General features: G+C 43.5%; 1 protein-coding gene across 1 annotated transcript; it reads right to left on the bottom strand.

Moving 5' to 3' along the window:
* Nucleotides 1-2,257: 2,257 nt before the first annotated feature.
* Nucleotides 2,258-26,195, bottom strand: LOC139546885 (zinc finger protein 709-like). Its single transcript, XM_071355806.1, has 2 exons — nt 25,268-26,195; nt 2,258-4,207 (listed from the first exon to the last, which is right to left on the bottom strand). The coding sequence occupies exons 1-2, from the start codon at nt 25,332-25,334 to the stop codon at nt 2,781-2,783; spliced, it is 1,494 nt and encodes a 497-aa protein (XP_071211907.1). The 5' UTR covers nt 25,335-26,195; the 3' UTR covers nt 2,258-2,780.
* Nucleotides 26,196-26,441: the final 246 nt, after the last annotated feature.

Genomic DNA, 26,441 nt, shown 5'->3' with positions numbered 1-26,441 from the left:
GCTGTTAGTGATGATGCTGATTGTCTACCACTGTGTAGCTGTTAGTGATGATGCTGATTGTCTACCACTGTGTGTAGCTGTTAGTGATGATGCTGATTGTCTACCACTGTGTGTAGCTGTTAGCAATGATGCTGATTGTCTACCACTGTGTGTAGCTGTTAGCAATGATGCTAATTGTCTACCACTGTGTGTAGCTGTTAGCAATGATGCTGATTGTCTACCACTGTGTAGCTGTTAGCGATGATGCTGATTGTCTACCACCGTGTGTAGCTGTTAGCAATGATGCTAATTGTCTACCACTGTGTGTAGCTGTTAGCAATGATGCTGATTGTCTACCACTGTGTGTAGCTGTTAGCAATGATGCTGATTGTCTACCACTGTGTGTAGCTGTTAGCAATGATGCTGATTGTCTACCACTGTGTGTAGCTGTTAGCAATGATGCTGATTGTCTACCACTGTGTAGCTGTTAGCGATGATGCTGATTGTCTACCACCGTGTGTAGCTGTTAGCGATGATGCTAATTGTCTACCACTGTGTGTAGCTGTTAGCAATGATGCTGATTGTCTACCACTGTGTGTAGCTGTTAGCAATGATGCTGATTGTCTACCACTGTGTGTAGCTGTTAGCAATGATGCTGATTGTCTACCACTGTGTGTAGCTGTTAGCAATGATGCTGATTGTCTACCACTGTGTAGCTGTTAGCGATGATGCTGATTGTCTACCACCGTGTGTAGCTGTTAGCAATGATGCTAATTGTCTACCACTGTGTGTAGCTGTTAGCAATGATGCTGATTGTCTACCACTGTGTGTAGCTGTTAGCAATGATGCTGATTGTCTACCACTGTGTGTAGCTGTTAGCAATGATGCTAATTGTCTACCACTGTGTGTAGCTGTTAGCAATGATGCTGATTGTCTACCACTGTGTAGCTGTTAGCGATGATGCTGATTGTCTACCACCGTGTGTAGCTGTTAGCAATGATGCTAATTGTCTACCACTGTGTGTAGCTGTTAGCAATGATGCTGATTGTCTACCACTGTGTGTAGCTGTTAGCAATGATGCTAATTGTCTACCACTATGTAACTGTTAGCGATGAAGCTAATGACAACCATCTTCTGGTGGATGGAAAGGCTTCTCAAAGGCTTCCCCGATCAAACATCTCTGGAGAGCCCTGCAAATGCAGTGCAGCAACGTTCCCCATCCAACCTGACAGAGCTTGAGAGGATCTGCAGAGAAGAATGGGAGAAACTCCCCAAATACAGGTGTGCCAAGCTTGTAGCGTCATACCCAAGAAGACTCGATGCTGTAATCGCTGCCAAATATGCTTCAAAACAGTACTGAGTAAAGGGTCTGAATACTTACAATATCACTCAAAAGATTGGACACACTTACTCATTACAGGACTTTCGAAATACTTAAATGAATGTCATATTTCAGTTGTTTATTTTTAATACATTTGCAAAACATTTTAAAAACTAGTTTTTGCTTTGTCATTATGGGGTATTGTGTGTAGATTGAGGGGGGGAAACTATTTAATACATTTTCGAATAAGGCTGTAACGTAACAAAATGTGGAAAAAGTCAATATGTCTGAATACTTTCCAAATGCAATGTATATAATGAACAGACTAGGTCTATACTGCTTCTACATGGTGTAACAATACATCATGTAGATGTATATAATGAACAGACTAGGTCTATACTGCTCCTACGTGGTGTAACAATACATCATGTAGATGTATAAAATGAACAGACTAGGTCTATACTGCTCCTACATGGTGTAACGATACATAGATAAGGTGTATATAATGAACAGACCAGGTCTATACTGCTCCTACATGGTGTAACAATACATAGATAAGGTGTATATAATGAACAGACCAGGTCTATACTGCTCCTACATGGTGTAACGATACATAGATAAGGTGTATATAATGAACAGACCAGGTCTATACTGCTCCTACATGGTGTAACGATACATAGATAAGGTGTATATAATGAACAGACCAGGTCTATACTGCTCCTACATGGTGTAACGATACATAGATAAGGTGTATATAATGAACAGACCAGGTCTATACTGCTCCTACATGGTGTAATGATACATAGATAAGGTGTATAAAATTAACATCCACACAGCTAAAACAAAATATCCCTTTTATTTTTACTTTTATTCAGATAAATGTTTAAATAATCAAATCATTTTTACAAATCAGCACCTGTGTTGTATCTGATGGAACAGTACTGAAGGCCCACTACATTGAGGTAGTAAATATTTAATCAATGTCAACAATTTTATCAATGTTATCAGAACAATGTCATCTCATTATCACACACGTTTAGCTTGATAACTAAACTACACAAATGAACTCGATGAAAAACACAACGACTAAATTCAAGAGGTTTAAGGTCAGAATCAAGACATTAATGATTAATGAGCACATTAATGATTAATTACATTTATTTAAATAACAATATCCAAATCATATAATATAATGAACACTAAGGGTTTATATTTATCAATAAAAATTCATATTCAAAATCAAATACATGCAAAATATATTCTAATTTTAGATGTGAACATGTTTTGAGAAAAAATGAACTAAGAACAAAAGTAAGCCTATTTTTTTTTCTTACATACAATTTTATTTAATGTGGCATAAACCAAAGCACAAAAAGTTTGTCAAAACTATAAGTCAGAACACAGCCTCTATTCTCTTATGTGATTTCATGTCCTCTGACCGGGAAAATGTCTTTCCCCACTGAGGACACTGGAAAGGATTCTATCCTGTGTGTGTTGCTTCATGCCTTTTCAGGTTCACTAACTGGGTAAAACTCTTTCCACATTGGGAGCATTGGAAAGGCTTCTCTCCTGTGTGTGTCATCTCATGCTTTTTCAGTGTCCCTAAAAAGGTAAAACTCTTTCCACACAAGGAGCAGTGGAAAGGCTTCTCTCCTGTGTGTATTCTCTCATGCATTTTCAAGTTCCCTAACCAGGCAAAACTTTTTCCACACTGAGAGCATTGGAAAGGCTTATCTCCTGTGTGTGTCCGCTCATGTGATTTCAGGTCCCCTAGCTGGATAAATCTCTTTCCACAGTCTGAGCAGGGGTATGGCTTCTCCCCTGTGTGTGTTCTCAAATGCATATTCAGATTCCCTAACCGGGTAAAACTCTTTCCACACTGAGAGCATTGGAAAGGCCTCTCTACAGTGTGTGTTCTCTCATGTGATTTCAGGTCCCCTGATGAGAAAAATTTACTTTCACATTGGGAGCATTGATATGGCTTCTCTCCAGTGTGTGTTCTTTCGTGCACTTTTAGATGCCCTGAGTGTCCAAAACCCTTTCCACACTGGGAACAGTGAAAAGGCTTATTTCCTGTGTGTGTCATCTCATGCATTTTCAGGTTCCCTAAATGGGTAAAACGTTTTCCACAGAAGGAGCAGTGGAAAGGCTTCTCTCCTGTGTGTGTCATCTCATGCGTTTTCAAGTTCCCTAAACGGGTAAAACTTTTTCCACAATGAGAGCATTGGAATGGTTGTTCGCCTGTGTGTATTCTCTTGTGTTTTTTCAGATGTGATGACTGCATAAATCTCTTTCCACACTGAGAGCATTGGAAAGGCCTCTCTACTAAATGTGTTCTCTCATGTTTTCTCAGGTCCCCTGGTGAGAAAAAACCCTTTTGACACTGGGAGCATTGATACGGCTTCTCTCCAGTGTGTGTTCTTTCATGCACTTTTAAATGCCCTGAGTATCTAAACCCCTTTCCACACTGAGAGCATTGGTAAGGCTTCTCTCCTGTGTGTATTCTTTCATGCTCTTTCAGATGCGATGACTGGATAAATTTCTTTCCACACTGAGAGCATTGGAAAGGCCTCTCTAAAGACTGTGTGTGTGTTCTCTCATGTGACTTCAGGTCCCCTGGTGAGAAACATTTCTTTTCACACTGGGAGCATTGATATGGCTTCTCTCCAGTGTGTCTTCTTTCATGCACTTTTAGATGCCCTGACTGTCCAAAACCCTTTCCACACTGGGAGCAGTGAAAAGGCTTCTCCCCTGTATGTGTTTTCATATGTTCTTTCAGGTGCCCTAACCGGATAAATCTCTTTCCACACTGGGAGCAGTGGTGTGCTCTTGCTGGTTTGGATGTCTCTGGGTCTGGTTCTTCTGAAGGACTCTTCCCGCTTTCAGAATGATTATCTGGTCTCTCTCCTGTCAAATAGAGTATTTGGTTAAACAGAGAGACAGTTCAAACAACACCCTGCCACAAAGTGGGCACCCTGCCACAGTTTTGGTATAAAACAACATCCTGCCACAAAGTGGGCACCCTGCCACAGTTTTGGTATAAAGCAACATCCTGCCACAAATTGGGCACCCTGCCACAGTTTTGGTATAAAACAACATCCTGCCACAAAGTGGGCACCCTGCCACAGTTTTGGTATAAAACTGCATCCTGCCACAAAGTGGGCACCCTGACAGTTTTGGTATAAAACAACATCCTGCCACAAAGTGGGCACCCTGCCACAGTTTTGGTATAAAGCTGAGGGATGGGGGTTAGAGAAATGTAACCACTCAAATTCATTGACAGTGCTATGGATGCAAAATTATAGTTGTAACCATGTTGAGTGAATAAGTCTTTGTTTACAATTAGGCCTACATTATTTACAAATAATGGAGTAAAACAAGCTTAGGGTAAGTGTACCTATTAAGACCACTTCCAACCTTGGATTCAAATAAATAAATAAAAATTTACATTTTCTTCTATTTCATGTTTCAACCAGTTAATGTGGTTGTTGTATCCATACCAGTTTTTAATTCTAAGCCAATCAGATGTTTTATTGACAGTTAAGTTTCTACTCGTTGACAATTTCAAAGCTGAAAAAAAAACTTGTGTTGAGGTGACACTCAAGATAAACACATTTTCCAGATATTTTTAGTACCTTGTCAGAAGAGTGATAACACTTAATGTAAAATGAAGATATGAATGTGTTGATATATATGCACATGATGACATACTACTTCCTTCCCCTTTCACTTGGGTAATGACTATTTCCTGCTCATTGAACAGATGGGTTTTTCATGCTAGCAGTCGTACCACGTGTCAGTCAATACAGTAGCAACATAACTTGATGAGCCACAACAAGATAATAGATCTACTTCCTTCCCCTTCCATTTTTTTTGTGGTAATCCTGAGAAAGCTTTTGCCTTGCTTGGACCAATTCGTTTCAACATTTACAATAATTATAGAGTTTTGCTCTTCTCACTAACAGCTAAATGATTGCATCTTGTTATTATATCGATCTATTATGGCTCTAGCCATTAGTTTGGCGTTTTCTGATTTATTCTACAATTCAAACATGGCGATGATCCCAAACTGCCGTTCCCCCAACACCGGAAGACGTGGATGGAAATCTTCCCTTTCATATTGTGCCGGACACAAGCAGGGATGATGAGTGTAATCTATATGAGATAGTCGATGTATCAGTAGGGGGCACAGAAAATGACACGTTTGACTTGTTTCAATTGGAGAGGACTTCCTTTGTGTCCATGTGAACGCACGGAGCCTGCTGCCGAAATTAGAGGAATTAAAACTCTTTGCTTCTAACACCCGGGCTGAAGTAGTTGCTGTGACTGAGACATGACTCGATGGGTCAACTGAGGACGATGAGGTTGAGCTACCGGGTTGTAGCGTTCGTAGACCCGAAACCGAAACAGTGGCGGCGTGTGTTTTTTTAACTAGGAAGGATGTGCATTTTAACCCTCGTTCAGATCTGGAAACGGATGGTCTAGAGGTTGCATGGGTAGAAATACTTCTTCCTAAAGGTCGTCCTATACTTGTTGGTGTTTGCTATCGGCCTTCTAAGCAGAATCATTTCTATGATTTACTTGAATCGAATTGCTGTGATCACAATGTATTGGCTGATAGGGAATGTATTCTGCTTGGCGATTTCAATTCAAATGTGCAGTTACCACCTAGGAAAAGTACACTAGTAAATGCCCTGTATAACTTTAAATCTGTTATTTGGACTAAAACAACTGATTGTTGAGCCAACCCGGGTGTGTATTGACAGTAAATCAACTGGATTTGATTATTGTATCATCAAGAGAACGTCTGTCAGTCAGGAGTCTTAAATATTGGTTTTAGTGATCGTATGGTAACCTACTGTACCTGTAAGACATCCAAAATACTACTAGAGGCAGGTAATAAATACATGAAGGTCTATGAAACAATACTCAAAAGAACGTTTTCTAGAGGTCCTTGGAATTTTGGATTGGTCTCATTGTACTAAACTGTGACGATGTCGATTAAGCTTGGTATCTTTTTAAAGATCTGTTTTTGTCTGCACTCGACTCTCTGGCTCCGATGAAACGAATTCGAATCAAACAGCGGTCAGGGAAATGGATCACTTCCGAGACCTCAGACCTCATAAGGAAAAGGGATCGCTACCTGGCCAGATTCAGAAGGACAACATACTATGCTGAATGTCCCTCCTAGGACCACATAATGTTATCTGGTATATGCTGAATGTCCCCCCTAGGACCCACATAATGTTATCTGGTATATGCTGAATGTCCCCCCTAGGACCACATAATGTTATCTGGTATATGCTGAATGTCCCCCCTAGGACCCACATAATGTTATCTGGTATATGCTGAATGTCCCCCCTAGGACCCACATAATGTTATCTGGTATATGCTGAATGTCCCCCCTAGGACCCACATAATGTTATCTGGTATATGCTGAATGTCCCTCCCAGGACCCACATAATGTTATCTGGTATATGCTGAATGTCCCTCCCAGGACCCACATAATGTTATCTGGTATATGCTGAATGTCCCCCCTAGGACCCACATAATGTTATCTGGTATATGCTGAATGTCCCTCCCAGGACCCACATAATGTTATCTGGTATATGCTGAATGTCCCTCCCAGGACCCACATAATGTTATCTGGTATATGCTGAATGTCCCCCCTAGGACCCACATAATGTTATCTGGTATATGCTGAATGTCCCTCCCAGGACCCACATAATGTTATCTGGTATATGCTGAATGTCCCCCCTAGGACCCACATAATGTTATCTGGTATATGCTGAATGTCCCCCACAGGACCCACATAATGTTATCTGGTATATGCTGAATGTCCCCCACAGGACCCACATAATGTTATCTGGTATATGCTGAATGTCCCCCCTAGGACCCACATAATGTCAATGGTAGGCAATAACAAATTCTTATTTACAATGACGGTCTACACCGGCCAAAACCCGGACGACGCTGGGCCAATCGTGCGCCGCCCATTGGAACTCCCGATCACGGCCCGTTGTGATACAGCCTGGATATAGATAAACAGTAGCAACGTAACTTATTATACGTAAACCACAACAAGATAATAGCTCTCAGGCTTAAATGGTTGTATGCATTTTGACTTATTTCACGGTTAAATAAGCCTTGCATTGTTATACATAGATGCCTTTTATTTGTAAATTTGACAATTATCTCAGGTGGGCTTAAAGGGTACAGGAGCACAAAACCCTCTATACAGAATGTAAATTACAATAAATAAATCATTGCCGCTCCTATTAAGCCCAGTATGCTCCTATTAAGCCCAGTATGCTCCTATTAAGACCAGTATGCTCCTATTAAGCCCAGTATGCTCCTATTAAGCCCAGTATACTCCTATTAAGCCCAGTATTGTCTTATTAAGTCCAGTATGCTCCTATTAAGCCCAGTATTGTCTTATTAAGCCCAGTATACTCCTATTAAGCCCAGTATACTCCTCTTAAGCCCAGTATACTCCTATTAAGCCCAGTATGCTCCTATTAAGCTCAGTATACTCCTATTAAGCCCAGTATGCTCCTATTAAGCCCAGTATGCTCCTATTAAGCCCAGTATGCTCCTATTAAGCCCAGTATGCTCCTATTAAGCCCAGTAATCTCCTATTAAGCCCCGTTTGCATTGAAACACATGGAGATTGTGTGTTGATATAAACCTGAGCATGAATGTCTTTACTTCAGATGTAAGTTGTTTAAAATACACAAACTACAGTAATGATTACTATGGATAGACTCATAATGACCATTACCAAGATTAAAAACAATTAGAAACCTCTGTACTCTCTCCAAGACGTTTGGAGTAGACAGCTCGGGACGCCTGAAACAGGATGAGATTAGGAATGGTAGCTCGGAACAACAAACAGGATGACATTAGGAACGGTAGCTCGGGACGCCTGAAACAGGATGAGATTAGGAATGGTAGCTCGGGACGCCTGAAACAGGATGAGATTAGGAATGGTAGCTCGGGACGCCTGAAACAGGATGAGATTAGGAATGGTAGCAAGGAACGACTGAAACAGGATGACATTAGGAAACGTAGCTCGGAACGGCTGAAACAGGATGACATTGGGAACGGTAGCTGGGATTAAAGCTCCCTCTAATGTCCCATGTACATAAACACAGTCTGTTACCTGCCATTGTACTTTGACCAACCAATATGCAGACTGAAACCTAGTGTAAACATAGGGTGGTATCTTTCCCCATGTGTTGAACTCTCCTCATTCTCACCGAGCCTTAACAAACTATATAAACCCTGAACACCAACTATACGACACCAGAAAAATAAACAAGGTTCCAAAAGGGGGGGTTTCCCGCCAGCTAACATGCAGGGGATTTCAACTCTCCAAAGTAGCCTCTTAAGTCTGCATAACCACTCTATAGCCTCGTCGTTTATACATATGATAAACCAATGGGGCGGCAGGCAGCCTAGTGGTTAGAGCGTTGGACTAGTAACCGAAAGGTCGCAAGATTGAATCCCCGAGCTGACAAGATAAAAATATGTCGTTCTGCCCCTGAACAAGGCAGTTAACCCACTGTTCCTAGGCCGTCATTGTAAATAAGAATTTGTTCTCAACTGACTTGAATAAAGGTTCAAAATATTTAAATAAAAAAAATAAAAAGAAGATTGGGGCTCCTCCACCAAGCCTGGGCACCAATATAGATTGGCACAGATCTCAGTCTGAGCTATGGTGGCAGTTACTGTAGCAAGACAAATACCAAGCCTGGGCACCAATATAGATTAGCACAGATCTCAGTCTGAGCTATGGTGGCAGTTACTGTAGCAAGACAAATACCAAGCCTGGGCACCAATATAGATTAGCACAGATCTCAGTCTGAGCTATGGTGGCAGTTACTGTAGCAAGACAAATACCAAGCCTGGGCACCAATATAGATTAGCAGAGATCTCAGTCTGAGCTATGGTGGCAGTTACTGTAGCAAGACAAATACCAAGCCTGGGCACCAATATAGATTGACACAGATCTCAGTCTGAGCTATGGTGGCAGTTACTGTAGCAAGACAAATACCAAGCCTGGGCACCAATATAGATTGACACAGATCTCAGTCTGAGCTATGGTGGCAGTTACTGTAGCAAGACAAATACCAAGCCTGGGCACCAATATAGATTAGCACAGATCTCAGTCTGAGCTATGGTGGCAGTTACTGTAGCAAGACAAATACCAAGCCCGGGCACCAATATAGATTGACACAGATCTCAGTCTGAGCTATGGTGGCAGTTACTGTAGCAAGACAAATACCAAGCCTGGGCACCAATATAGATTGACACAGATCTCAGTCTGAGCTATGGTGGCAGTTACTGTAGCAAGACAAATACCAAGCCTGGGCACCAATATAGATTGACACAGATCTCAGTCTGAGCTATGGTGGCAGTTACTGTAGCAAGACAAATACCAAGCCTGGGCACCAATATAGATTGACACAGATCTCAGTCTGAGCTATGGTGGCAGTTACTGTAGCAAGACAAATACCAAGCCTGGGCACCAATATAGATTGACACAGATCTCAGTCTGAGCTATGGTGGCAGTTACTGTAGCAAGACAAATACCAAGCCTGGGCACCAATATAGATTGACACAGATCTCAGTCTGAGCTATGGTGGCAGTTACTGTAGCAAGACAAATACCAAGCCTGGGCACCAATATAGATTGACACAGATCTCAGTCTGAGCTATGGTGGCAGTTACTGTAGCAAGACAAATACCAAGCCTGGGCACCAATATAGATTGACACAGATCTCAGTCTGAGCTATGGTGGCAGTTACTGTAGCAAGACAAATACCAAGCCTGGGCACCAATATAGATTGACACAGATCTCAGTCTGAGCTATGGTGGCAGTTACTGTAGCAAGACAAATACCAAGCCTGGGCACCAATATAGATTGACACAGATCTCAGTCTGAGCTATGGTGGCAGTTACTGTAGCAAGACAAATACCAAGCCTGGGCACCAATATAGATTGACACAGATCTCAGTCTGAGCTATGGTGGCAGTTACTGTAGCAAGACAAATACCAAGCCTGGGCACCAATATAGATTGACACAGATCTCAGTCTGAGCTATGGTGGCAGTTACTGTAGCAAGACAAATACCAAGCCTGGGCACCAATATAGATTGACACAGATCTCAGTCTGAGCTATGGTGGCAGTTACTGTAGCAAGACAAATACCAAGCCTGGGCACCAATATAGATTGACACAGATCTCAGTCTGAGCTATGGTGGCAGTTACTGTAGCAAGACAAATACCAAGCCTGGGCACCAATATAGATTGACACAGATCTCAGTCTGAGCTATGGTGGCAGTTACTGTAGCAAGACAAATACCAAGCCTGGGCACCAATATAGATTGGCACAGATCTCAGTCTGAGCTATGGTGGCAGTTACTGTAGCAAGACAAATACCAAGCCTGGGCACCAATATAGATTGACACAGATCTCAGTCTGAGCTATGGTGGCAGTTACTGTAGCAAGACAAATACCAAGCCTGGGCACCAATATAGATTGACACAGATCTCAGTCTGAGCTATGGTGGCAGTTACTGTAGCAAGACAAATACCAAGCCTGGGCACCAATATAGATTAGCACAGATCTCAGTCTGAGCTATGGTGGCAGTTACTGTAGCAAGACAAATACCAAGCCCGGGCACCAATATAGATTGACACAGATCTCAGTCTGAGCTATGGTGGCAGTTACTGTAGCAAGACAAATACCAAGCCTGGGCACCAATATAGATTGACACAGATCTCAGTCTGAGCTATGGTGGCAGTTACTGTAGCAAGACAAATACCAAGCCTGGGCACCAATATAGATTGACACAGATCTCAGTCTGAGCTATGGTGGCAGTTACTGTAGCAAGACAAATACCAAGCCTGGGCACCAATATAGATTGACACAGATCTCAGTCTGAGCTATGGTGGCAGTTACTGTAGCAAGACAAATACCAAGCCTGGGCACCAATATAGATTGACACAGATCTCAGTCTGAGCTATGGTGGCAGTTACTGTAGCAAGACAAATACCAAGCCTGGGCACCAATATAGATTGACACAGATCTCAGTCTGAGCTATGGTGGCAGTTACTGTAGCAAGACAAATACCAAGCCTGGGCACCAATATAGATTGACACAGATCTCAGTCTGAGCTATGGTGGCAGTTACTGTAGCAAGACAAATACCAAGCCTGGGCACCAATATAGATTGACACAGATCTCAGTCTGAGCTATGGTGGCAGTTACTGTAGCAAGACAAATACCAAGCCTGGGCACCAATATAGATTGACACAGATCTCAGTCTGAGCTATGGTGGCAGTTACTGTAGCAAGACAAATACCAAGCCTGGGCACCAATATAGATTGACACAGATCTCAGTCTGAGCTATGGTGGCAGTTACTGTAGCAAGACAAATACCAAGCCTGGGCACCAATATAGATTGACACAGATCTCAGTCTGAGCTATGGTGGCAGTTACTGTAGCAAGACAAATACCAAGCCTGGGCACCAATATAGATTGACACAGATCTCAGTCTGAGCTATGGTGGCAGTTACTGTAGCAAGACAAATACCAAGCCTGGGCACCAATATAGATTGACACAGATCTCAGTCTGAGCTATGGTGGCAGTTACTGTAGCAAGACAAATACCAAGCCTGGGCACCAATATAGATTGACACAGATCTCAGTCTGAGCTATGGTGGCAGTTACTGTAGCAAGACAAATACCAAGCCTGGGCACCAATATAGATTGACACAGATCTCAGTCTGAGCTATGGTGGCAGTTACTGTAGCAAGACAAATACCAAGCCTGGGCACCAATATAGATTGACACAGATCTCAGTCTGAGCTATGGTGGCAGTTACTGTAGCAAGACAAATACCAAGCCTGGGCACCAATATAGATTGACACAGATCTCAGTCTGAGCTATGGTGGCAGTTACTGTAGCAAGACAAATACCAAGCCTGGGCACCAATATAGATTGACACAGATCTCAGTCTGAGCTATGGTGGCAGTTACTGTAGCAAGACAAATACCAAGCCTGGGCACCAATATAGATTGGCACAGATCTCAGTCTGAGCTATGGTGGCAGTTACTGTAGCAAGACAAATACCAAGCCTGGGCACCAATATAGATTGACACAGATCTCAGTCTGAGCTATGGTGGCAGTTACTGTAGCAAGACAAATACCAAGCCTGGGCACCAATATAGATTGGCACAGATCTCAGTCTGAGCTATGGTGGCAGTTACTGTAGCAAGACAAATACCAAGCCTGGGCACCAATATAGATTGACACAGATCTCAGTCTGAGCTATGGTGGCAGTTACTGTAGCAAGACAAATACCAAGCCTGGGCACCAATATAGATTGACACAGATCTCAGTCTGAGCTATGGTGGCAGTTACTGTAGCAAGACAAATACCAAGCCTGGGCACCAATATAGATTGACACAGATCTCAGTCTGAGCTATGGTGGCAGTTACTGTAGCAAGACAAATACCAAGCCTGGGCACCAATATAGATTGACACAGATCTCAGTCTGAGCTATGGTGGCAGTTACTGTAGCAAGACAAATACCAAGCCTGGGCACCAATATAGATTAGCACAGATCTCAGTCTGAGCTATGGTGGCAGTTACTGTAGCAAGACAAATACCAAGCCTGGGCACCAATATAGATTGACACAGATCTCAGTCTGAGCTATGGTGGCAGTTACTGTAGCAAGACAAATACCAAGCCTGGGCACCAATATAGATTAACACAGATCTCAGTCTGAGCTATGGTGGCAGTTACTGTAGCAAGACAAATACCAAGCCTGGGCACCAATATAGATTAACACAGATCTCAGTCTGAGCTATGGTGGCAGTTACTGTAGCAAGACAAATACCAAGCCTGGGCACCAATATAGATTAACACAGATCTCAGTCTGAGCTATGGTGGCAGTTACTGTAGCAAGACAAATACCAAGCCTGGGCACCAATATAGATTAACACAGATCTCAGTCTGAGCTATGGTGGCAGTTACTATAGCAAGACAAATACCAAGCCTGGGCACCAATATAGATTAACACAGATCTCAGTCTGAGCTATGGTGGCAGTTACTGTAGCAAGACAAATACCAAGCCTGGGCACCAATATAGATTGACACAGATCTCAGTCTGAGCTATGGTGGCAGTTACTGTAGCAAGACAAATACCAAGCCTGGGCACCAATATAGATTGACACAGATCTCAGTCTGAGCTATGGTGGCAGTTACTGTAGCAAGACAAATACCAAGCCTGGGCACCAATATAGATTAACACAGATCTCAGTCTGAGCTATGGTGGCAGTTACTGTAGCAAGACAAATACCAAGCCTGGGCACCAATATAGATTGACACAGATCTCAGTCTGAGCTATGGTGGCAGTTACTGTAGCAAGACAAATACCAAGCCTGGGCACCAATATAGATTAACACAGATCTCAGTCTGAGCTATGGTGGCAGTTACTGTAGCAAGACAAATACCAAGCCTGGGCACCAATATAGATTGACACAGATCTCAGTCTGAGCTATGGTGGCAGTTACTGTAGCAAGACAAATACCAAGCCTGGGCACCAATATAGATTAACACAGATCTTAGTCTGAGCTATGGTGGCAGTTACTGTAGCAAGACAAATACCAAGCCTGGGCACCAATATAGATTAACACAGATCTCAGTCTGAGCTATGGTGGCAGTTACTGTAGCAAGACAAATACCAAGCCTGGGCACCAATATAGATTGGCACAGATCTCAGTCTGAGCTATGGTGGCAGTTACTGTAGCAAGACAAATACCAAGCCTGGGCACCAATATAGATTGACACAGATCTCAGTCTGAGCTATGGTGGCAGTTACTGTAGCAAGACAAATACCAAGCCTGGGCACCAATATAGATTAACACAGATCTCAGTCTGAGCTATGGTGGCAGTTACTGTAGCAAGACAAATACCAAGCCCGGGCACCAATATAGATTGGCACAGATCTCAGTCTGAGCTATGGTGGCAGTTACTGTAGCAAGACAAATACCAAGCCTGGGCACCAATATAGATTAACACAGATCTCAGTCTGAGCTATGGTGGCAGTTACTGTAGCAAGACAAATACCAAGCCTGGGCACCAATATAGATTGGCACAGATCTCAGTCTGAGCTATGGTGGCAGTTACTGTAGCAAGACAAATACCAAGCCTGGGCACCAATATAGATTGGCACAGATCTCAGTCTGAGCTATGGTGGCAGTTACTGTAGCAAGACAAATACCAAGCCTGGGCACCAATATAGATTGGCACAGATCTCAGTCTGAGCTATGGTGGCAGTTACTGTAGCAAGACAAATACCAAGCCTGGGCACCAATATAGATTAACACAGATCTCAGTCTGAGCTATGGTGGCAGTTACTGTAGCAAGACAAATACCAAGCCTGGGCACCAATATAGATTGGCACAGATCTCAGTCTGAGCTATGGTGGCAGTTACTGTAGCAAGACAAATACCAAGCCTGGGCACCAATATAGATTAACACAGATCTCAGTCTGAGCTATGGTGGCAGTTACTGTAGCAAGACAAATACCAAGCCTGGGCACCAATATAGATTGACACAGATCTCAGTCTGAGCTATGGTGGCAGTTACTGTAGCAAGACAAATGATACAAATGTTCCTGAACAAGAGCACTTGAGAACTCACATCACTGCTTCATTTTTTATTTATTTATTTATTTAACCTTTATTTAACCAGGTAGGCAAATTGAGAACACGTTCTCATTTACAATTGCGACCTGGCCAAGATAAAGCAAAGCAGTTCGACACATACCACAACACATAGTTACACATGGAGTAAAACAAACATACAGTCAATAATACAGTGAAAAAAAATAAGTCTATATACAATGTGAGCAAGTGAGGTGAGATAAGGGAGGTGAAGGCAAACAAAATATATATATAAATAAATAAAAATATAAAAAGGCCATGGTGGCGAAGTAAATACAATATAGCAAGTAAAATAAAAAATAAAAACACTGGAATGGTTGGTTTGCAGTGGAAGAAAGTGTAAAGTAGAGATAGGAATAATGGGGTGCAAAGGAGCAAAATAAATAAATAAATACAGTAGGTAAAGAGGTAGTTGTTTGGGCTAAATTATAGATGGGCTATGTACAGGTGCAGTAATCTATGAGCTGCTCTGACAGCTGGTGCTTAAAGCTAGTGAGGGAGATAAGTGTTTCCAGTTTCAGAGATTTTTGTAGTTCGTTCCAGTCATTGGCAGCAGAGAACTGGAAGGAGAGGCGGCCAAAGGAAGAATTGGTTTTGGGGGTGACCAGAGAGATATACCTGCTGGAGCGCGTGCTACAGGTAGGTGCTGCTATGGTGACCAGCGAGCTGAGATAAGGGGGGACTTTACCTAGCAGGGTCTTGTAGATGACCTGGAGCCAGTGGGTTTGGCGACGAGTATGAAGCGAGGGCCAGCCAACGAGAGTGTACAGGTCGCAGTGGTGGGTAGTATATGGGGCTTTGGTGACAAAACGGATGGCACTGTGATAGACTGCATCCAATTTATTGAGTAGGGTTTTGGAGGCTATTTTGTAAATGACATCACCGAAGTCGAGGATTGGTAGGATGGTCAGTTTTACAAGGGTATGTTTGGCAGCATGAGTGAAGGATGCTTTGTTGCGGAATAGGAAGCCAATTCTAGATTTAACTTTGGATTGGAGATGTTTGATGTGAGTCTGGAAGGAGAGTTTACAGTCTAATCAGACACCTAGGTATTTGTAGTTGTCCACATATTCTAAGTCAGAGCCGTCCAGAGTAGTGATGTTGGACAGGCGGGCAGGTGCAGGCAGCGATCGGTTGAAGAGCATGCATTTAGTTTTACTTGTATTTAAGAGCAATTGGAGGCCACGGAAGGAGAGTTGTATGGCATTGAAGCTCGCCTGGAGGGTTGTTAACACAGTGTCAAAAGAAGGGCCAGAAGTATACAGAATAGTGTCGTCTGCGTAGAGGTGGATCAGAGAATCACCAGCAGCAAGAGCGACATCATTGATGTATACAGAGAAGAGAGTCGGTCCAAGAATTGAACCCTGTGGCACCCCCATAGAGACTGCCAGAGGCCCGGACAACAGACCCTCCGATTTGACACACTGAACTCGATCAGAGAAGTAGTTGGTGAACCAGGCGAGGCAATCATTAGAGAAACCAAGGCTGTCGAGTCTGCCGATGAGGATGTGGTAATTGACAGAGTCAAAAGCCTTGGCCAGGTCAATGAATACGGCTGCACAGTATTGTTTCCTATCGATGGCGGTTAAGATATAGTTTATGACCTTGAGCGTGGCTGAGGTGCACCCATGACCAGCTCTGAAACCAGATTGCATAGCGGAGAAGGTATGGTGGGATTCGAAATGGTCGGTAATCTGTAATTCATGACCCACTTAAACTCACATCACTGCCTCATGACCCACTTGAACTCGCATCACTGCTTCATGACCTACTTGAACTCACATCACTGCTACATGACCCACTTGAACTCACATCACTGCTTCATGACCCACTTGAACTCACATCACTGCTTCATGACCCACTTGAACTCACAGCACTGCTTCATGACCCACCTGAACTCACATCACTGCTTCATGACCCACTTGAGAACTCGCATCACTGCTTCATGACCCACTTGAACTCATATCACTGCTTCATGACCCACTTTAACTCACATCACTGCTTCATGACCCACTTTAACTCACATCACTGCTTCATGACCCACTTGAGAACTCGCATCACTGCTTCATGACCCACTTGAACTCGCATCACTGCTTCATGACCCACTTGAGAACTCACATCACTGCTTCATGACCCACTTGAACTCACATCGCTGCTTCATGACCCACTTGAACTCACATCACTGCTTCATGACCCACTTGAACTCACATCACTACTTCACGACCCACTTGAGAACTCACATCACTGCTTCATGACCCACTTGAACTCACATCACTGCTTCATGACCCACTAACTCACATCACTGCTTCATGACCCACTTTAACTCACATCGCTGCTTCATGACCCACTTGAGAACTCGCATCAGTGCTTCATGACCCACTTGAACTCGCATCACTGCTTCATGACCCACTTGAGAACTCACATCACTGCTTCATGACCCACTTGAACTCACATCGCTGCTTCATGACCCACTTGAACTCACATCACTGCTTCATGACCCACTTGAACTCACATCACTACTTCATGACCCACTTGAGAACTCACATCACTGCTTCATGACCCACTTGAACTCACATCACTGCTTCATAACCCACTTGAACCTCACATCACTGCTTCATGACCAGGTTTGAATAAAAAAGTTATCCAATGCTGCAAAGGTGCAGAGTTATTTACCCGAGAGAGTCAATAAACGCAGCAGCCTCTTCAGGTGTGTAGAGTTTCTAAACACAGAGAGAGTCAATAAACACAGCAGCCTCTTCAGGTGTGTAGAGTTTCTAAACACAGAGAGAGTCAATAAACGCAGCAGCCTCTTTAGGTGTGTTGAGTTATTTACCCGAGAGAGTCAATAAACGCAGCAGCCTCTTCAGGTGTGTAGAGCTTCTTAGGCGTTCCGTTGACCATAATCTTCAATGTGGCCGGGTACAGCAGTGCGTAGTCCATCTTCATTCTCTGGAGTTGAGCCTTTACCTCATCAAATGCCTTGCGTCTTCGTACAACCGCTGCAGAGTAATCATTGAAGAATGAGACCCTTGGATCTTGGACCTTGAATATCGTCAGAACCGATGCATCTGGCCGCGTCCATGATGCGCTGCTTGTCGGTGAAGTTGTGGAACTTTCTAACCACTGGTCGTGGGCGCTGGTTGGGACCGGGGTATCGATGTTTCAGAGCGATGGGCTCTGTCCAGCTTCACACGTCCAGCCTTAGTATCCATTTGTAGGTAGCCAGGAATCCATTCCTCAAAATCATCCGGGAGTCCCACCACACGGATATTGCATCTGTGTCCTCAGTTATCCGAGAAGTCTTCAATGTGCACGGGCCATTTTGCACACCTGTTTCTCAAGTGCCTTTATCTTAGTGTCCGTTGATGTAGTTGAAGTTTCCACAGTAGCAACTCTTCCGCCTCGTCAACTCGCTTGACAACTTCCTGTAGTTCGGTTGAATGGCCTGCTATTGCTTCCAAGACCGTTCCTGTCTTGATATCGATCACTTTAGTAATGTTATCAGTCATCTTTTGAATCACCAGGTCCACTGTGCCTGGATCCGCAATGGTATTAGCTTCGCTAACGTTAGTTAGACCCTCCTGCACATCTACAGGGGTGGTGGTATTAGCTTCGCTAACGTTAGTTAGCTCCTCCTGCATATCTACAGGGGTGGTGGTATTAGCTTGGCTAACGTTAGTTAGCTCCTCCTGCATATCTACAGGGGTGGTGGTATTAGCTTCGCTAACGTTAGTTATCCCCTCCTGCACATCTACAGGGGTGGTGGTATTAGCTTCGCTAACGTTAGTTATCCCCTCCTGCACATCTACAGGGGTGGTGGTATTAGCTTCGCTAACGTTAGTTAGCTCCTCCTACACATCTACAGGGGTGGTGGTATTAGCTTTGCAAATGTTAGCGAAGCTAATACCACCAACCCTGTATGCAGGAGGAGCTAACTAACGTTAGCGAAGCTAATACCACCACTCCACCCTGATCTGGAACCAGATCAGGAATTGAGTTTAAACTGAGTTTAAATGAAAGACAGATGAAAGTGAGAAGAGAGTGGAAGACAGAGAGAGGGGGGAGAAAGACAGCAGTGCAAATGTACTTAGACTTGAGTATTTCAACGACTCTTCTCTTCCAACTTGTTAGGCAATCACATCTACCTACCAGGGAAAGGATGGCCAGCCACACAGGAGGGTGATATTTACTAAGGAGGAGGAGTAGGCCGTGCTGACCGACATGCATGCTGGTCATTTCGGAGTGAAGCGCATGAATGCCAAAATCAACCTACGCTTCCTTCTGACGGGGAATTACCAAGGAGGTGGACAGCTGGGCAAGTGAAATAACCTTTTTGTTTATCAATCACATTCTATTATATCTGAAATTATTATAATTTCAATTCATGTCATATCAGAGAGCACACAATGTTTCAATTTGTCACTTTTTTTTTGCTTAAAAAGGTCAGTATTCTGTCTAGCCTGCCAGAAGTTTGAGAGGGCGAAGACTGTGGCGCCGGGGGTTGAAGCTTGTTTCACCACGGCACATGATCGGTAAGTGTCCCAATTCAAATGTTGCCCTGATAAGTTGTTTTGTAATGGTTGCTTTTTATTTGACCACAGCAGAGTTCAATATTATAGAATGTCTGTCTGTCTGTGTGTGTGTGTGTATGTGTGTGTGTGTCAGTATCCTTACAAATATGAACACCTGCATACTGTGTGACACAGATTCGGGTCAGAATAAAGTAATCTTCTCTCTAACACTTTAAATGTTATGAGTGGACCTCATCGGACCCTTCACTTAATCCAGGAATGGCAACCGCTGGTGTCCGACGGCAACCAATCACTTTACCAAGTGGGTGGGGGCAATACCCATTAAAAAGGTCAGTACAGGAAGAGTATGTGGTGAACTCTAAAGTCCCTTCTGTAACCCATTGAAAAGGTGCTGCTTGGAACCAAAAATAGATGTGTTTTGTATGATACCCATCGAGGACGAGACTGGCGAGCCCTCCTCCAAGGAGATGGGGGACATCTTCAACACCCACGGGTCTCCTGAGGTCATCTTGAGTGACCGAGGTCATGGAACGTGGATGTTATAGGATATATTCTGTCACCAATGGTTTGTTTTATGATTTTTTTTACAATTTGTTTTTTCATGGTATATAATCAGACATATTTCAATATCTTACATTGTCAATAGATATCCCTTTCCTACCATGTTTCCAGGTTTGGTGAATGGACCAACCAGACCCTGAAGACTGCCATGGGCAAGTCCTTTGATTGGTACCAGGAACGGTGGGAGAATAACCTGAAGGTAATTCTCTCTGAACACAACAGCAGCTTCCAGGCCGAGTACGGACGGGAGCCGCAGCTGTTGACTGAGGTAAACAATGCAATTGTACATACACTTATTACATATACTGTAGTCTTTCAAATGTGTGATTGACTTAGTGGTTGTTGTTTGTCTATTGCTATTTTTGTATAACGTACTTTCAGATCACTGAAACCCCACCGGATGTGGTGGAAGTAGTGGAACCAGATCAGAACACCTTCGAGTACGTCCTTCAGGCACGGGCTGAGAAGGATGTGGAGGTTTTTGTGGAACCAGATCAGAACACCTTCGAGTACGTCCTTCAGGCACGTGCTGAGAAGGATGTGGAGGTTTTTGTGGAACCAGATCAGAACACCTTCGCGTACGTCCTTCAGGCACGGGCTGAGAAGGATGTGGAGGTTTTTGACCAGGTAAAAATGATTGCCCGCTGTTCATTTATTTTTAGAACACTGCACTAATCCATTACATTTTCTCACCAGTAAAATGTAACCGATGTGTTTGCTTGTTTACGTCTCTGTCTCCTACCCTGTTCCCTTTAACTCTGCTCCTGTTCTCCAGGACCTATAGGGGTTCTGCCCAACATCCAGACGTGGATCCACCTGATGTCCTCCACTACCTGTTCTCCAGGACCTATAGGGGTTCTGCCCAACACCCAGACCCACCTGATGTCCTCCACTACCTGTTCTCCAGGACCTATAGGGGTTCTGCCCAAAACCCAGACGTGGATCCACCTGATGTCCTCCACTACCTGTTCTCCAGGACCTATAGGGGTTCTGCCCAACACCCAGACCCACCTGATGTCCTCCACTACCTGTTCTCCAGGACCTATAGGGGTTCTGCCCAACACCCAGACGTGGATCCACCTGATGTCCGACACTACCTGTTCTCCAGGACCTATAGGGGTTCTGCCCAAAACCCAGACGTGGATCCACCTGATGTCCTCCTTTACCAACCACCCTCCGACTTCTTATGACATCATCTACAGCTACTGTTATTGTCATTATCTGTTGAGAAAGTTTTCTTGCTCTATCATACTGAGCACATACTATGTGAGATACACAGATGAACTAAAAACTACTAGCACTACAAACACTCAGAACAAAGAGAGCAGCAATGTCTGGACTTTTCTGTCTCCCTCTTCAAACCCCCCTTCTGAGAACAAGTGACAGGCAGAATTCCACACTCCAGAATTCAGTATTTTAGTCTGATTGCCATGTGAGTGCACCAAAAAAATCTGTGAAAATAAATTAATGACACAATACCAAAAACGATCAAAGTTTATATATTAAAATCTTATATATTGCTAGGTTGGTTTTCACAGCTGTTTCACAAGGTGTTCATTACTGTAAGTTGTAAGGTATCCTTATATGTTCCACATTATTCATTGTTTTATCCTGGGACCTACAATAGATACCATATATGAGCTATGCTTTATCCTGGGACCTACAATAGATACCATATATGAGCTATGCTTTATCCTGGGACCTACAATAGATACCATATATGAGCTATGCTTTATCCTGGGACCTACAATAGATACCATATATGAGCTATGCTTTATCCTGGGACCTACAATAGATACCATATATGAGCTATGCTTTATCCTGGGACCTACAATAGATACCATATATGAGCTATGCTTTATCCTGGGACCTACAATAGATACCATATATGAGCTATGCTTTATCCTGGGACCTACAATAGATACATATATGAGCTATGCTTTATCCTGGGACCTACAATAGATACATATATGAGCTATGCTTTATCCTGGGACCTACAATAGATACCATATATGAGCTATGCTTTATCCTGGGACCTACAATAGATACCATATATGAGCTATGCTTTATCCTGGGACCTACAATAGATACATATATGAGCTATGTTTTATCCTGGGACCTACAATAGATACATATATGAGCTATGCGAGATCAATTTTTTTTCTATCATATTAGAGGACTAGTGAAATGATATTACTTCAGTGTAGATAAGGGAAGAGCAGGTTAAAATGAAAACATGACAGCCAGACAAGCCCGTGTATGAATGAAATGGATTTGCATATGAATGGAGTGGAAATTAGCTGACTTCCTGGTCTGTAAGGTAAGTCACTTTAATGTGTCAACCGGAGTACACGGTTTCTTTGCTATTTACAAAACGGAGCAACGTTTAAGACATGGACTTCATGTTGAAATGTTAACAACGTACCAAAAAATAGTCTGAATTCATGTTTTCATTTTATTAGCTAAACTAAACTTGTTTAAATCAGCAAAATTGTAGCGGAAATCAGCCTTGTTTGCATAGCGATGATGAAAAGAACGTCATTTAGGCTGTAATGATCTCCAAAATTCTAATCATTAGGTCATCACACCGTTGATATAGCAACGGACGCTAATAGTTTATCGAATCCAATTGTGACGTAGAGGGGGACACTATTTGGCACGACAGGCCCTTTATTATTGCTGATGGTTCTAGAACTCACCATTGGGCCCTCAGGTTTATTACTGCTGATGGTTCTAGAACTCACCATTGGGCCCTTAGGTTTATTACTGCTGATGGTTCTAGAACTCACCATTGGGCCCTTAGGTTTATTACTGCTGATGGTTCTAGAACTCACCATTGGGCCCTTAGGTTTATTACTGCTGATGGTTCTAGAACTCACCATTGGGCCCTCAGGTTTATTACTGCTGATGGTTCTAGAACTCACCATTGGGCCCTTAGGTTTATTACTGCTGATGGTTCTAGAACTCACCATTGGGCCCTCAGGTTTATTACTGCTGATGGTTCTAGAACTCACCATTGGGCCCTTAGGTTTATTACTGCTGATGGTTCTAGAACTCACCATTGGGCCCTTAGGTTTATTACTGCTGATGGTTCTAGAACTCACCATTGGGCCCTCAGGTTTATTACTGCTGATGGTTCTAGAACTCACCATTGGGCCCTTAGGTTTATTACTGCTGATGGTTCTAGAACTCACCATTGTGTTTCGTGTTAAAAAGTGGGCTGGGCCTCTTTGTATGTAAGGAGAGTGCAGCATTTTTTTGTGTTTATCTACAAAGCACTCATGTAGAAACTTCCTATGTATCTATCATCATTAATTCAATTTAGACTAACAAAATTACCAAACCTGGTTGGGTAAAGCTGATTTTTGTTGTTTTGCACCCTTCATGTGGAACAACTTCCAGAGCTCTCTGAAATGAGATGCTCTTATCCACAGAGGGCCGGTGGTCCTTATCCACAGAGGGCCGGTGGTTCTTATCCACAGAGGGCCGGTGGTTCTTATCCACAGAGGGCCGGTGGTCCTTATCCACAGAGGGCCGGTGGTCCTTATCCACAGAGGGCCGGTGGTTCTTATCCACAGAGGGCCGGTGCGGTGGTTCTTATCCACAGAGGGCCGGTGGTTCTTATCCACAGAGGGCCGGTGGTTCTTATCCACAGAGGGCCGGTGGTCCTTATCCACAGAGGGCCGGTGGTTCTTATCCACAGAGGGCCGGTGGTTCTTATCCACAGAGGGCCGGTGGTTCTTATCCACAGAGGGCCGGTGGTCCTTATCCACAGAGGGCCGGTGGTCCTTATCCACAGAGGGCCGGTGGTTCTTATCCACAGAGGGCCGGTGGTTCTTATCCACAGAGGGCCGGTGGTTCTTATCCACAGAGGGCCGGTGGTTCTTATCCACAGAGGGCCGGTGGTTCTTATCCACAGAGGGCCGGTGGTTCTTATCCACAGAGGGCCGGTGGTCCTTATCCACAGAGGGCCGGTGGTCCTTATCCACAGAGGGCCGGTGGTTCTTATCCACAGAGGGCCGGTGGTCCTTATCCACAGAGGGCCGGTGGTTCTTATCCACAGAGGGCCGGTGGTTCTTATCCACAGAGGGCCGGTGGTTCTTATCCACAGAGGGCCGGTGGTTCTTATCCACAGAGGGCCGGTGGTCCTTATCCACAGAGGGCCGGTGGTTCTTATCCACAGAGGGCCGGTGGTTCTTATCCACAGAGGGCCGGTACGGTTGCAGATTTTTGTTCTAACCAATCAGTATCAACTAATCAAGTCTTGATTGAAGTCTATGATTGGTTTATAAGTTGAATCGCGTGTGTACTGGTTGGCAAGAACAAAAGCCTGGTCTCAAATTGATCTCTGCGGATATGATTGGACACCCCTTGTTATGAGTGCTACTTCCATGATGAATAGTAATAAATAAATTATTTCAATAACTTCAGGGGTGGTGATTATCATTCAAGATCACAAACCAAAATGTCTGTTTTTAACAATTGGGAATTATTTAAAATGTATTATTTAATGGGTACATTCTGTACCTATTAAGCCCAGTCTGGACATTTCACATATTTTATTTATAAAACTAAACATGAATGATTCATCTTAAATTTTAGCTCCACTTTCTTTTAGGAACATTAGGGCTGTATACGTTAGAAATGTCTACATTTAGATTTGTGTGGGCCTAATGTACACTTAACCTATATTTTGGGTTCTGAGGGGGTGTGGTGTATGGCCAATATACCACGGCTATGGGCTGTTCTTAAGCACGACGCAACGCGGAGTGCCTGGATACAGCCCTTAGCCATGGTGTATGGCCATGTACCACAAACCCCCGAGGTGCCTTGTTGCCATTATAAACTGGTTACTAACGTAATTAGAGCAGTAAAATGTATGTTTTGTCATACCCGTGGTATACCACGGCTTTCAGCAAATCAGCATTCAGGGCTCCAACCACCCAGTTTATAATCCCCAAGAAAGAATGGCTAGGCCTATATATCACTAATTTAAAAGTTTTAAAAAAGGACCAATCGCAGAATCCTTCAGTAAAGAACAACATTCATGTGTAGAACGTCAATAGAATGCCCCTTAAAAAACAACACAGTTTAACAACTGCAGAGTTCGTGCCCCTGTTTTTAAGACAATACTCACTGGTGTTAATCTGATCTTCTGTCTCCTCCTCCTCCCTCCTCCTCCTCTCCTTCTTCCTCCTCATCATCCTCTTTCACTCCTAAAACGTCTTCCTCCTCCTCTTTTATTGAGATAGCCTCCTCTTCCTCCTTCACTCCAAAAGGTTCTTTCTCTTCTTTCACTGTAACATCCTCCTCCTCTTCTTTCAATGTGATATCTTCCTCTTCCTCCTTTTTGATTCGGCAAGCTTCTAACTCCTCTTCTTCCACTGTGACAGCCTCTATCCCCTCTTCCTCTTTCATTCCAAAGGGTTCTTTCTCTTCTTTCACTGTAACATCCTTCTCCTCTTCTTTCAATGTGATATCTTCCTCTTCCTCATTTTTGATTCTGAAAGCTTCTACCTCCTCCTCTTCCACTATGACAGCCTCTATCCCCTCTTCTGGTCCAAAATGTTCTTTCTCTTCTTTCACTGTAACGTTCTCTTCTTCTTTCACTGTAACACCCTCCTCGTCTTCCTCCTTTTTAATTATGAAAGGTTCTTTCTCTCCTTTCATTGTAACACCCTCATCTTCTTCTTTCACGACAATGTTCAGCCCCAGAGCTTCGGTCTCCGTGCAACAGACCACCTCTTCTTTAGCACGGGGGGAGTAATTTAATGAGCTCATGGTCGGGGATATTAGCTAGCTAGTTAGCATTAGCGACTATCTTAGTGCTAGGCTCAGTATCAATCTTAACAGGTTTGCAAATGTATTAAGCAAATTGGGTTAAACTTAACCAGTAGATAAGGTAAACAGACGTGTGTTTAAAACACTAAGATTAGCTTATGTTCACAAAAATGGCCTAAAACCGTCAATGTTTCGGTTTAATGTTGGCTAGCAAGCTACTGAGGTGGTTGAAAGAATAGCTTTGTTGACCGCTGTGAGGCAGGCAAGAAAACCTAAGTACGTCCGGGTCACAGATTTTTGGATTCCTTTAGGATAAGAGTCCCATCCTGTTTACTTTGAAAATTAATAATTTGGGCGAAAATTATGTAAAATGTGCACAATTGTGGATATATTTTGTACTATCTGTCATTAAAAGACTAATCAGTGTTGAGTTCGAGACCGACTCAAGACCAAGGCCGGAGGGGGGGCGAGACAGAGTCAAGACCGAGACTGGGAGGGGGGCGAGTGATCCGAGACCGAGTCGAGACCAG

Source organism: Salvelinus alpinus, chromosome 2 (genome assembly GCF_045679555.1).
Source record: "Salvelinus alpinus chromosome 2, SLU_Salpinus.1, whole genome shotgun sequence".
In the NCBI taxonomy this organism is placed as follows: Eukaryota; Metazoa; Chordata; class Actinopteri; order Salmoniformes; family Salmonidae; genus Salvelinus; species Salvelinus alpinus.
This window is presented reverse-complemented; position numbering and strand designations above follow the sequence as displayed.

Coding starts and splice junctions, on each gene's coding strand:
- LOC139546885 (XM_071355806.1), bottom strand. CDS start 25,334: ATGATGAGGAGGAAGAAGGAGAGGAGGAGGAGGGAGGAGGAGGAGACA. Junction 4,208..25,267: donor AGAAGATCAGATTAACACCA/GTGAGTATTGTC, acceptor TCTATTTGACAG/GAGAGAGACCAGATAATCAT.